Here is a 13465-nt window from a genome sequence, read left to right as displayed (position 1 = left end):
AAACATTATTAACTTCATTAATTTTCTTATTTAATCATATATGTTCAAATGATATTAGTCCAAATTATAAAATAATTTCCGTCTAAAATACAATGTATTCAATTAATAAAATAGATTGTATCAAAATGGGAAAAAAAGGTTATTAATATACACTTAGACATTTTTCAAAGTATGATAAAATGAATAAATTCATTATAAAAAAACTAATAGTTTTAATAAATTATCTTAAATATTAATTACAAGAAGTAAATACTAAGAGAAACCAAAAATTTTAAATCAAAGCATAAAAGAGTTCAAATGAAAAAAAAAAAAAAATACGAACACAGTTCAAGATCATAAACAGAAGAATCAAAACAAAACGTGAAGATGATTGTCATTAGAAAGATCCTTTCGGACAATTACCCTATAAATCAGTAATCGCCAAACTTATGAAGCTTCTCAGATACCGTATCGTTTTTAACTTCTACTGTGAGCTACTAACCAAAAGAACTACCAACTTTTTTAAAAAAAAAAATCTTAAATTTGTTTATTTCTAGTAAATATAATATCAAACTATTCAATGTTAATGTCCCCGCAAGCTACTAGTGGCTTGCGATCGATGGTTTGGCGATCACTGCTACAGACTATTATTGATTTCAAAATTTCTAATTTTTATTAAGAACCGAACAAATTTAAAGACAATTTCTAAATTAGTTTGTAGCTGCAAAATTGTGAAATTATTATTGAAAACTTTATTTTGTTAATTATTTATTTTAAATACTTGTTATAGTCTTCGCTAATAATTAAAATATAATATTGACATTATATAATAAGTTTAGTTTTATGATTTTGAGCGAATAAATTTTGTTCTTGGTATAATTGATGTAAATGGAATTGTAATTATATATTATCCACCTTAAGCTATAAAATATTATTTCCGTTATATAATATTATAGTGCAAATATGATTATTTGATCGATTTATATATATTTAGAAATTATCAATTGATATATTTTCTTAAAACACATTCCTGGCCAGAACAAAATGAATTATATAATAACTACGTTTTTTGTTGCAGTTTCAAGGACCTAACATCTTCTTCATCAGACATTGAGAAAAGACAGATGACGGACGAGAACTGTCATCTGTCTTTTCTCAATGTTTGATGAAGAGGACGTTAGGTCCTTGAAACTGTAACAAAAAACGTATAGTTATTAAATAATTCATTTTGTTCTGGTCAGAAATCTGTTTTAAATGTTATTGTGATTATCCAGAACCATGGAGTTTATTTATTATGATATATTTTCTTATGTATCTTTTTGTCTTACAATTAAGATACAATTTTTACTTGCATTTTTATTTTCAAACTTCTTGGAGGAAAGTAAATTGTGCTCCTTGTCGGACTGCATTTTTTCTTCTTAATGTTGTTCAGTAAAATATTTATATATTACTGACTTAAGTTACCTTCCCTCAGAAATTCTTTGGAGATAGTATTTTTATCATACCTTTCGGTTGATTGTGTTCGATCCGACGATTTTCTATTATACGTAAAATTTGTATAATTTTCACTTTTCCATCTAAGCTTTAATTCCTTATTTATACTTCGAGCGCTGATATTCAGTACATTTATTATTATTATTATTATTATTATTATTATTATTATTATTATTATTATTATTATTATTATTATTATTATTATTATTATTATTATTATTATCTATATATTAATAGCGATGTCTGTGAACAAAAAACTTCAGATTCCAATTTGAAAGTGACTATGTTTGTGACTCTTAATCCCCTGAACCACCCGACTGATCTCGATCAAATTTTTGACGTAGATGCAGTTCTGGCCTGCGAGTGTATTTAGCTATTTACTTTTACGGTAAAACTTAGGGAAGGTGGAGGGATTATAAAAAAATAAATAAATCTTAATAACTCTTGAACCAAACGACCAATTTCGATCAAATTTTCAACATAGATGACGTTCGTGCTTGGGATGGATTTTAATATTTCACTTTTACGGAACAACGTAGGGGATGGGGAGGAGGGGGAGATATACAAAAGTTTATAAATATAAAAATAAAAGTGACCATGTTCGTGAGTTAATAACTCTTGAACCACCCTATTGATCTCAATCAAATTTTCAACATAGATGAAGTTCGAACCTAGGAAGTTCTTTATTATTTCATTTTGATGGTAAAACTTAGGGGACGGAAGGAGAGGAGAGGAGGGTGAATATATAAAACTTAATAACTCTTGAACAACCCGACCAATCTCGATCAAAAGTTCAACATAGATAAGTTTCGGACCTGGAATGTTTTCATCAATTTACTTCAACGGCACAATGTAGGGGAGGGGAAGAGGGGCATATATGTAAAAAAATAAAAAAAAAAATGAAAGTGACTGTCTTTGTGACTTCATCACGCTTAATCCACCGAACCGATCTTAATCAAATTATCAACATAAATGAGGTTCGGACCTGGGGTGGTTTCTATCATATCTCTTTGACGGTAGAACTTAGAGCAGGAGGAGGGGAGGGGAGATATATATAAAAATAAATAAAACTTAATAACTCTTGAACCACCCGATCGATCTCTATCAAATTTTCAACATAGATGACGTTCGAGCCTTGAAAGTTTTTTTTTTTAATATTTTCACTTTGCCGGTATAACCTAGGGGAGGGAAGGATAAGGAGAGATAAATATATAAAAATAAATAGAACTTAACTATTGAACCACCCAACTGATCTCGATCAAATTTTCAACATACATGACATCCGGATCTGGGATAGTTTTTATCATGTGGTGCCCCGCAACATGGGGAGGGAGAGGGATATATAAAAATCACCGAAAATGACCAATATCAAAGAGCTCTTTAGTAATAGTGAAAACGGAACATATTACTATTTTCCCTTAATTTAATCCAGTGAAATCGGGGTGCATCTTAGGTTCGAGGACGTCTTAAATTCGAGTAAGTGTTCTGCGCTTGCACAGGACGTGCGGGTTTGCTAGTTATTATTATTATTATTATTATTATTATTATTATTATTATTATTATTATTATTATTATTATTATTATTATTATTATTATTTCGTTTTTTTTTATTTTTCTATTCCCCTGATCTGATTTACTATGTATTTTTTTTTAAAGAAATCCTTGCCGTGGGAATACTTCCAAATCCCCGATTGTGCACTGTGAATTAGAGCATCAATGATTTTCAAAACCCGACGCTTCTGGGTTGAACCGCTTTCCCGTAATGATGTAATATAAAGGTCTATTTCAGCCTTATATGTATTAGTTTTAACAACCTTAAAATAACCACATGCCTTTTTTTTACGTACAGAACTAATTATATTTGTGTAGTGACACATTTGAGTCACTACAAACAAATTAAATACTAGTAAAAACAAAGAAAATCTCAACTAATTATATATATATATATATATATATATATATATATATATATATATATATATTTGTTGTTTTTACACGAGTAGAAGATCATATCAAAACTTTTATCATAACTTGAACATGCAATAGTGAATCTCTCGAATCTTTTCTTGATTGCTTTTGCGTTAATTTTGCCAAATAATAAACGGAAAAATCTAATAAAAAAAAACTTTAGGGAAAATTTTTTTTAGAAACAAGTTATATCAATTCAATTTCGTATCTTCTGCAGACATATGTGTTATATCGTCCGGCAGCTCACTTAAATGTAACTCAAAAGTAATATAACTCGTACATCTACACCAAATATATCAGTATTTATAGGTACGTAAGTGAATACCTGTTATTATAAAAGAACGCTGTAACCGATTATCCTCTGGCAGACAATTATAGCTATATTTCCCTTGTTATTCAGCCATGGTTCGGAATGTTTAGAATGTATGCACGCACTTCAATATGACTACGAGACGTCCTCAATCATACGAATATAAAAAAAATATATATTACCTGGATAATGAAGATTTATTGGTAATTTGAATTGTGTAATAAAAACACACACTCACACAGCACACAAAAAATTTCCACAAAATTGAAAGAGATTATAATTTCAAATAATAATTAAAAATATTTAACGAATTTCTATGAAATGCCCTTTCGAACGTGGTTCACTTATGAACTTTCACATTTTCATCTTACAATTTTCCATGCTATTTGCACTATTTGAAGAGGATAAAAGCTGGAGCAGCAGCTTCACTTCCTGGCGAAGATGTAGATGTGGATTCTTGACGATCTAAATATAGCATTAAATCCATTTTAGTATGGAGTTTTCGGTGTACAAAATATTCTACAGAAGAGGATAACTTGTCGCTGTTCCTTCTTCTTAATGTAGCTCCCGCCAAGTGAACTTTGTGATGGACAAACACCGTGTGCGTGGGTTTCCTTGGGGTTCTCCCGTTTCCTACCACTTTCTTCATTCCACCATTCCATTCATTTCTCATAATCGCCGTCTCCATTAGCTTGGCCGGCATAATCGTGGGACGTAAAACTCAAAGATTTCATTTTTTCTTCTTAATGTAATGCACACTGTTCTTTAAGGTGGCTCAGGTGGCTGATGTATTGTTCTTTCAACAGGGAAAATCCCGAAGGGTTGACAGTAGTTTGTTCAAATACTCAAGATGAGCAAACGCAATTATACATATAAAACATATAGAAACCATGCTCTAAGTAAAATATTTAGTTTTAGCAACATTGAGTCTCTTATCGGACAACTACGTTTCATGAGAGAGTTGCTGATTTCAGTTTCCCAAGCATGTAAATGTTGCTAATTAACTAAATGAAAATGTCCAAAAACTCACTAAATATGTATAAATACCGTACATATAAGAGTATTTTAGTTCAAATAAACTGTGATTAGCAATAGTGTCGACTGTCGACTGGAGCCTATCTGTCTTGCTCACACCTGGTGCTATGAAAATAGGACTGAAATGAAGGAACGCTTTTCTGTTGGTTACAACGATTGAAGGAAATTGGTTTCTCATCAATGTTCACCAACATACAGAAAGCTTTTTTCTAGAGCACAAAAATATATTAAAATGGATTTTTCCTTAAATTGCCTTGTATAGTCGGCGACAAAAGAGTATATATAACCGGGAAGCGGTTATAATGCTAAAGAGTTAATGAGCAGAAATCTTTTTGAGCTTTTGTAATTTGCGTCCTTGTACATCACCAAGATTATGAAAGACTATTAGTATAGGCTCCAAACTACGATCGGGGGTTGAATCTGGTGCAGTTGACGAGTCCACAGATCATCCCTTACTGCAGAGATCGTTTCCCATCACATTATCTTGCCTGTAAGAGAGCTGTATTACAATACCATGCCACCAAAACCGGCGTGATCGTAACCGATTTACTACGTTGACAATGAGACTTTTTCGGTTTATTAACACTTTATTTTTTCATGTTTTTAGGATGGGATAGGTTTAGTTTCCAACTTGTTAAAACGAATAGTGCACTTTCTTTGTAAGTTTTCTCTTCTAGTTCTCATTGTTGATATAATGTACAATGTCGATGTTTTTAAGAACGTTAACAATTAAGATAATTTAATAACATCCATTATTTACCAATTTAAAGTTGTCCCACTCATCAGTGTACATATATATTGATTGTCATAATGGTGCTGGAAAAACTAACTTTCTTTCTCATATGCATTTATCATTTTGTAAAGAATCTTTTCGAGATATGCTCGTATTTATACCTTCAACAGCAGTTATATCTTGTGTCATATGAATATTTAATATTATTTGAACACATTCCTATGTAAACTAAATATAAGACCCTATCCGTACAAGATTCTTTTTATAAAATAATTCAATATGTCATACGAAACTATTAGCACAAGAATAGATATATCTTACCTTACTGGTAAAAGCTACTGAAGGGAATCTACTCATAAGTTGACATTTTTCTGTATGGCTCCAAAATGGAAAATCTCTCATTGTCCATATAAGATCAGGATAAACGCCGGAAAGAGCTGTAGCCATCATTTCATTAATCGTTCGATCTTCCGAATCAACATCTAGAGTAACAAATAACGTATTTTTATAAAAAGTTTTACATTCCAGACAAATAAAAAATGTCATCATTGTAATATACATTTAAAGAGATTATAAACTTCTCTTCCGTCTATAGTAATCTTGGCTTCTGCAGAATAACAAGTGAAAGCAAGGGAAAATGATGTAATAAACTTGCAAACAAAATACCGATGAATAAGTAATTAAAATTTTTATTACTTTAGTGTTACTGTGCATTGTTAACCCCTTACCGCATGCCGTGCCATATATGGCACATACCCTTTTTTCACTTTAGCTTTTTCCTGATTTATCAAAGGCATCAAATGACTGTTTTGTCTGCTGTGTAAGATATTGACGTGTATGAATAAGATATTTTGGTGTCATCTGGCATGTTCTTTGTGAGTTGTAAGTGTGTCATGTTTGGCACTTACTTATTTCTCGTCAGAATTAAGTGAAAAATCTAAAATTCAAGTTTTAATTCATTTTTCAAGTTCCCATATGAGGATTTTCAATACTGATTTTTTTTCGCTAAAAGAAAAAAATCATGAAGAAAGGGGTTAAAAGAGCGAGCCTCCCTCTTCCTACTCATTAATTTCAACCCCAAACTATATGAGTAAGTCCTTAACCTCGAATACATACTATGTTTTATTATTTTTTTTAAAACAGAGTTTTGTAAAAATAAATTTGTGCTATAAAATGGGAAAATATACTCTCTCATTATTAAATCCAGTTGGATTTCAAGCAATTGAGACGATGGGAAAATCTAAGAAAAAAATACGCTATATTTAACTAAAATCGATTCTTTTAATGAAAGTTATCATAACACTTTTCTTAAATTACTGAGAAACGACTAAGTGAGTTCCTGTATTTGACTGACTTCAATCCTAAGCAGCAAAGATTATGTGAAAACCTGATCAAATACGTATACCATATTGTGTCAAAATCAAATAATTGATACGGAAGTTATCAAAGAACATATTTTTTCAAACTCAAGGGCGGTGAGAGGTAAGATCAGTCTCTCTGCCGTTTTGAATTTCACACTTTTGGTATCCAATTCATATATAGCGACGCCCAATATCCCAATTTCAAATCCATAGCTTGTTTTTAGTAATTTGTGTCCGCCATATTGGATCCGCCATTTTGATTTGCAAACATTTGATGTCAGATTCGTATTCAGCTACCTTTTAAATCTATCTATACCACGTCTCAAAACGATTACATCATCGCTTTCTATTTTGCCGACGTTTTCTTGTGTTTCGTAGCGTGCCTTGTTCTGATCTTCAAATGGTCGCCACACCTCCTAGAGGCCCCATTCAAGCGAGATATTTCACATGTCAGGCGTACTCCGTGTGACCTTTCCAATGACATATAAGACATGCAGATCCCCGCGCACAACTTCAAGTACTTCCCTTGTCAGTACGACTTAGCATGCTTAAAAAAATACTGTATCTCTCGTACTTGTTCTTTAGCTTCAAGGAAAATCCAGCAAGGGGCAGCCGAAACGCAATCTACCTCTACATCAATCATACATTATAACAAAAAACGAGACATATTAGCAAAGTACGAAAGATGTTAGCAAATATACTTGAAAGATTATTCACAACATTAAGGAATTTGCCAATTCATTTTGAGTTTCCTATTTTCTAGACTGATTTATCGAGACTTTTCTCCCAAAAATGGATTTTAGTGATATGAATGCTTTTATATATATACGGTTTTCGCTTAATAAATACACGAACATAACAAAACAAAATAAATAAATAAGTAAATTTCAATGATATGAGCTTCAGAAAGAACTATTCTTTTTATATTTTTTTAAAAGAAATACTAATAGTAACCAGAATTTTTTAAAATCTTTTGTCAAAACTTAAAGAGTGCAAGGTATTACTAATCAAAATCATACATTTTGCTAATATATTTAAAGTTTTTTTTTTAATTTGAAAATCAATCTTTATATTTACCTTGTGTCACCTAGTATGTATATTTCTTAAAATGAAAAAAAGTATTGCATTATCAAAAATGAAAATAATTTGTAATAACAAATTTTTGTTTGCAAAATAAATTATTGTAGTAAAATATTAACAAATATATCTATTTTAATAAAATATGAAATGAAATCCTTACAGTACAAAGAACGATAAAAATGAGAAACTATTTTGTTTTTCTTTTGAAAATTTTGAGAATATTAAAAACTTGAAAATATTAAGGAAACACAGTGGCTTACTTGAGAATGCTCTCTTCTAATGTGAAGGATTCGTGTTTCGATCCCAAGCTCTGTAAATCTGAGGTGAACAACTTTATGTCTGGGTTTTTCGTCTTTCCACTTTCTCATTTCATGAATTATTCCACCATTACCCAGTTATAATGATCATCCATCCAATCATAACTTCCTATACAGTATTATCATGGATAGTTAAACTTAAGTTTTCATTTAAAAAAAAAAAAAAAAAAAAAAAAAGACAATTGTGTATCTTACGTACCATGAAGACGTGGAAGTTTACTGGTGCTGGTAGGAAAATGTCCTGGTAATGGTTTCTCAACCCATCCTCGCTTTTTTAAAGCTCTACGAATCGCATAGAACTCAGTAGCCATTAAAAATACCTTGTGTTCCTGTAAGAAAGGTTTATAAATTTATTAAATAAAAATGTAAACAGTGGTTCGTTGAAAATATCTTTGAACTTTTAAGTAAGTTCTTTTCGTCGCATTATGCAAAGTATTTCAAAACAACACCGAAAACATTTGGAAGGTGATTCCTGACACCAAGATAAGACAAAAAAAATATAGACCAACTTGGGTGCGCAAACGTTTCTTTTCGGAGTTATGGGCTGCCGACAACATTAAAAAAATGAACTTTAAAAGTCCATAATTCCAATACTATGGGACCTACCGTAGTTGGGTCAAGACTTCACTTAGGAACTAAAATGTGACCTATCCAAAAATGCATGTTTCAGAATCCTGCGGTACTCACACAACAATTTTTATATAGGGAGTTTGGCTACGGCATATAATTTGAAGTTCTCCCCAACTACGTCTATAAAAATTGCTGCGGAACTACCGCAGGATTCTGAAATATGGGTATTTGGATAGGGCAAATACTAGTTTCTAAATGAAGCCTTGACCCATCTACGGGTCATAGGTTTGGAGCTGTGAACCTTTAAAGTTAATTTTTTTCATGTTTTCGGCAGCCTATAACTCTGAAAGGGAGTATTTGTGCACCCAGATTGGTCTATACTTTTTTTGGTCTTATCTTGGTGTCAGGAATCACCTCCCAAACGTTGTCGGTATTGTTCTGACACAATCTTAAGAGAATTTAAGGTATATATATATATTATAAACTTACAAGAAAGAACAAGAGTATCTGTATTCGGCATTGGGTCTTTAGATTTGCACTGTATTAGATTTAATACATACTATATGGTTTGTTGATTTAAAGTTTAGGAGGTTCAAATTTCAATTAATTGTGTTGGTATTTTTAATACTTAATTGTATTTGCATTATCATATTGGAATGTTTCCATTAATATTTGTCAACCTAAAAGTAATCTTTTTTTTCAGATTATCAACTAGTTTTTATTGTGTTAATTAGAAAAGTCTTCAACTACAATTCAGATAAATCGATCTCTGGCATCTCATGCATATTGAGAAAGTTGAACAATTTTTATATTTTTTATAAGTGTATGAAAGATTTGGAATTTTATTACAACCTGTTGTATTATTTTTCCCTAGGCATAAAATTCTTGCATCCATTTCTGCATGTACATTATAGAAGAAATTATTTCATATTTCTTTCATTCTATTGCAGATTCAAGTTTTATTCTGAATTTATTCTCCTTCCATGATTGATTAAAAGTTTAGTCCATTATTTTTGTGTCATAGGTTTGGAGCTGTGAACCTTTAAAGTTAATTTTTTTCATGTTTTCAGCAGCCTATAACTCTGAAAGGGAGTATATTAATTAGAACGTAGATTGTTTGTTCCTTGTAATTATATTCTTTCACTTTAGACTCGTGTTATAAAATAACTTTTTTTAATGTAACATTTCTGCATAGAATATTTCACTACTTCATTGACTGAAAATGTATGCTCATTTTGACCAAAGATTCGAAAATAAGATACATTTTTCTTCTTTCCTTACAAAGGAGGCAAACTTATACAAGGACTAACTTACGACGTAACAATAACAGAGGAGTACGAGGTATATCCATGAAGTAATGTTACAACTCCTGTAGGAGGACAATCATTACTTTTGTGCGTAAGTTGAATATATTGGATTTCATTGTTAGTTTTCCGCATCTCTCTCGCTGCTATTAACCATTGCTACGTGGAGACTAGTCCGAAGTAACACGTGTTTACAACGGCTACGCCAATTCAGAATCTCTCCAAATGTGAAGTGCACTCCATCAGTGGTCGAAGTGAGATGGTATGCGGTGGTATGCCATACCGCCTCTGGTTTTTCAATGATGATGGCAGATGCTAAAATACCTTTAATAAATCCATTTTTATTCCCAGTAATTGATGAATTGCTTTACACACAAAAATATTTTATTTCTTATGTAGAAATAATTTGTAAGTTAATACACCGATCTTTTTGTTATCTTTTTCCTGCCTTTTGTTTGTAAAATTAGATGTCTTCAAACAAGTTCATCTAGTTTATGTTTTGATGTGCCATATTGAATTGTTTCTTTCTTATGTGTGTGCCTTCTTGCCTTAATACATATAAATATAGTTTAGAGCATGGGCAGATTTAAGAGTTGTGTACTGGGGTGCGGATCTTTCGGAGGTTTGGAATATCCCTCAGTCGAGTGGGAGGTTCGGGAGTTTTCCCACAGGAAATTGTTAATATAAAAACTAGGTTCTTGAACATTTTCGTGTATAATTCTCTATAATACAACATAAGATGATATTTTTATTTTTTCAGAAAGTTGTTAGCAGGGGATCAAAGTCTCTCCATGTTTCCTTCCCCTGTAACTACAGAGAAGCTCTCCAATGGTTTTCAGTCATTATGTAGATAGAAACGCAATCTTTTTGGCAACATCCCTCAGTGCATTTCAACATTTAGATAGCCGGTATGTTGAGTCAAAATCGTTATAAACATACAGCTTCTACCTTTTTCCACTTCAAACACTACGCTCCACCATGTTTTCTCAAAGCACAAGATAAATGCCTAGCAGATATTCACAAAGCACTTGTTCCCGCTTTGGAACATTATAAGTCGATAACGTGTAACGAAATGTGCCGTTAATACGATGAAAAGAACAAGAACAATGTTGAAATGTAGTTCTAGCAGTAGATGTTAGAATTTTATGACTGTGGGATACAGACGCTAGTATCCAGATTTAACAAATGTTCGGACAATGGCACCAATTACTTCTAAAAATAACCCCTGTATCACTGAATACGTAATTGTAGACATTTTGTCAAATACACATTTTTTTAAATGAATACTAGCTGTTGTAACCTTACTTTCCGGATCCACTTCGTATGTACCTAAGTTCACACATATCCGGCCAAAGTAAAGAGATGGTCAAGTTGGAAAGACGGATAATTTAATACGTTTCAGTCACACATTCCATCTTCACTTTTTAAAATTTATTACTATATGGACAAGTGAAAGTTAAAGCGGTGTAACTCACTTGGTAAAATAAATAAATAAATAAATAAAAACTTCAACACAAGAGACAGGTCTAGATAAGTCGATCTTTTAACAAAAATGTCAAGTAAGTCAGCTTCATTCTGAAATAACTGCTTTGTTTATCGGAAAAGTGTTGTTAGTTAGCAAAAAAAAAAAAAAAAAAAAAAAAAAAGTCTTACAGCACTTTAACTTTTACATAAAACATTTCGGAAGTGTTGTATGTGTAATAAGTTAAAATTATCACTTTAGAATTTAATGTATGCAATTCTAAGCAATGTAACTTCTTAGGTGAAGGAAATATAAGATCTATTCCACAGAAACAAACATCTAAAGTGGAAGAATAAGCAAATAGAAAGGATCTTAGCAATATTTGCATATCACACTTTTCAAACATAACTACAGCATTTATTCAACAACTTTGTCACATACTTTAAATTTTAGCAGGCAAATAATCATTTTCTCTTACTGCTATAGTTTCTTATTGTTCCATAGAATATAATAAAAACAAATACCAAGAATTTGACACACACAATTCAATAAAAGCTTACTATTAGTATCATATTTAAGTGACTATTACCTTAATTGCTTTCTCTACTTTTTCTTTAGCTGCTAAATAACTATCAGTACATAACGTTACAGAATATGCAGGGTTTTTAGCTAGGTGAAAAGGAGCACGTGGTAAGAGACTTGACGCTCGTTTAATGGTTGCTTTTCTTTTAACGTTTGGTTTCCGAGATTGTAATGATGGAATACGCTTCTTCGGAAGAGATCTTCTGATCTGAAGTCTTCTTACATTTGAAATTGATGAATAACATTTTCTGTTTACATTTGGATTTGATGCTAATTGACGACCTTTGGTTATTCTAATGCTTCTAACTGTCGAACTTGTACGAAGAAAATACGATTTTTTAGTTCGTGCTTGCATACTAAGAAGAAAACTACGAAATAACTTTTCTGATGATTGTCCAAACACAGATTTATTTGTGGATGGTTTCCTTGGACTTGAAGAGCCTCTTGAATTTGTTGGACTTTCTGTTGGGCTTTTAGTTTGTATTGAACTTTGAGTTCGTAATGAACTTCGTATTCTTGTTGGTGTTTGATCACTGCTAACGGGATTTTTCTTTTGGCTAGTAGAACCCATATTTTAGTATGTAAGATTCACCAAAATCCTCTATTTTGCGGCTCTATTTCTGGAACTACTAAGTTAATGAACAAAGCTGTCATTCTCTTATTATTGATCATTGTGTTTTCATTTTACTTGTTTGTGTTTTTTGTAAGAATTTTTATATTAAATATCTTTTTGAACTTCATTCTTTTAAGGAATGTTAATGAATACTTCACATATGTGGATTTTTTTTAAAATATTTTGTTTCTTCTTCGTCGTTTATATCAACAATGTGTCCCAATAAACATTCAAAGAATGAGTTATTTTACATTCCATAGCAATTTAATTTTGCTTCTCATTGTTATTTCACTATAGAAATATTTGTGCAGTAATATGACAAGAACTCGAAGTATTTGGCTAATTGAAACCTGCGATTTTGAGTATTATGGATTGAATTTCTAATGCTTTCCCTGGAAATTTTGGTAGTAGACATCTATGTATTGTCAATTAAGAGATAAGTACTAAGTACGTTCTACAGCATATTTTAAAAGAATGATGGAATTTCCTTAGTGAAAGAAGTTACTACTTTAAGCAGGTTTAATTCTCCATCATAAAAAGTAGCATTCTAAATGCGTAAATTTTAGTCCTTCAATACAGCTGCTCTTTAGTGGTAACACTGCTCACATCTGCATGGTGTGGTGTTCTAACATTATCTCGCCACAGAAGTTTCTTATT

At 31.4% G+C, this 13465-nt stretch overlaps 1 protein-coding gene across 1 annotated transcript in view; it reads right to left on the bottom strand.

The window, feature by feature from the left end:
* The window catches only part of LOC145692923 (tubulin glycylase 3A-like), a 59782-nt gene extending 46769 nt beyond the window's left edge, over positions 1 to 13013 (bottom strand). The window contains exons 1-3 of the mRNA XM_081768483.1: positions 12203 to 13013; positions 8477 to 8606; positions 5841 to 6001 (exon numbers count right to left, since the gene is read on the bottom strand). Of these exons, the coding sequence (XP_081624609.1) occupies positions 5841 to 6001; positions 8477 to 8606; positions 12203 to 12766 (855 nt within the window). The 5' untranslated portion in view covers positions 12767 to 13013. The remainder of the gene's footprint in view (positions 1 to 5840; positions 6002 to 8476; positions 8607 to 12202) is intronic.
* Positions 13014 to 13465: the final 452 nt, after the last annotated feature.

The sequence above is a fragment of the Thermobia domestica genome, chromosome 8 (assembly GCF_964235325.1).
Source record: "Thermobia domestica chromosome 8, izTheDome1.hap1.1, whole genome shotgun sequence".
In the NCBI taxonomy this organism is placed as follows: domain Eukaryota; kingdom Metazoa; phylum Arthropoda; class Insecta; order Zygentoma; family Lepismatidae; genus Thermobia; species Thermobia domestica.
The sequence above is the reverse complement of the archived record's forward strand: the minus strand, read 5'-3'. Positions and strand labels throughout refer to the sequence as shown.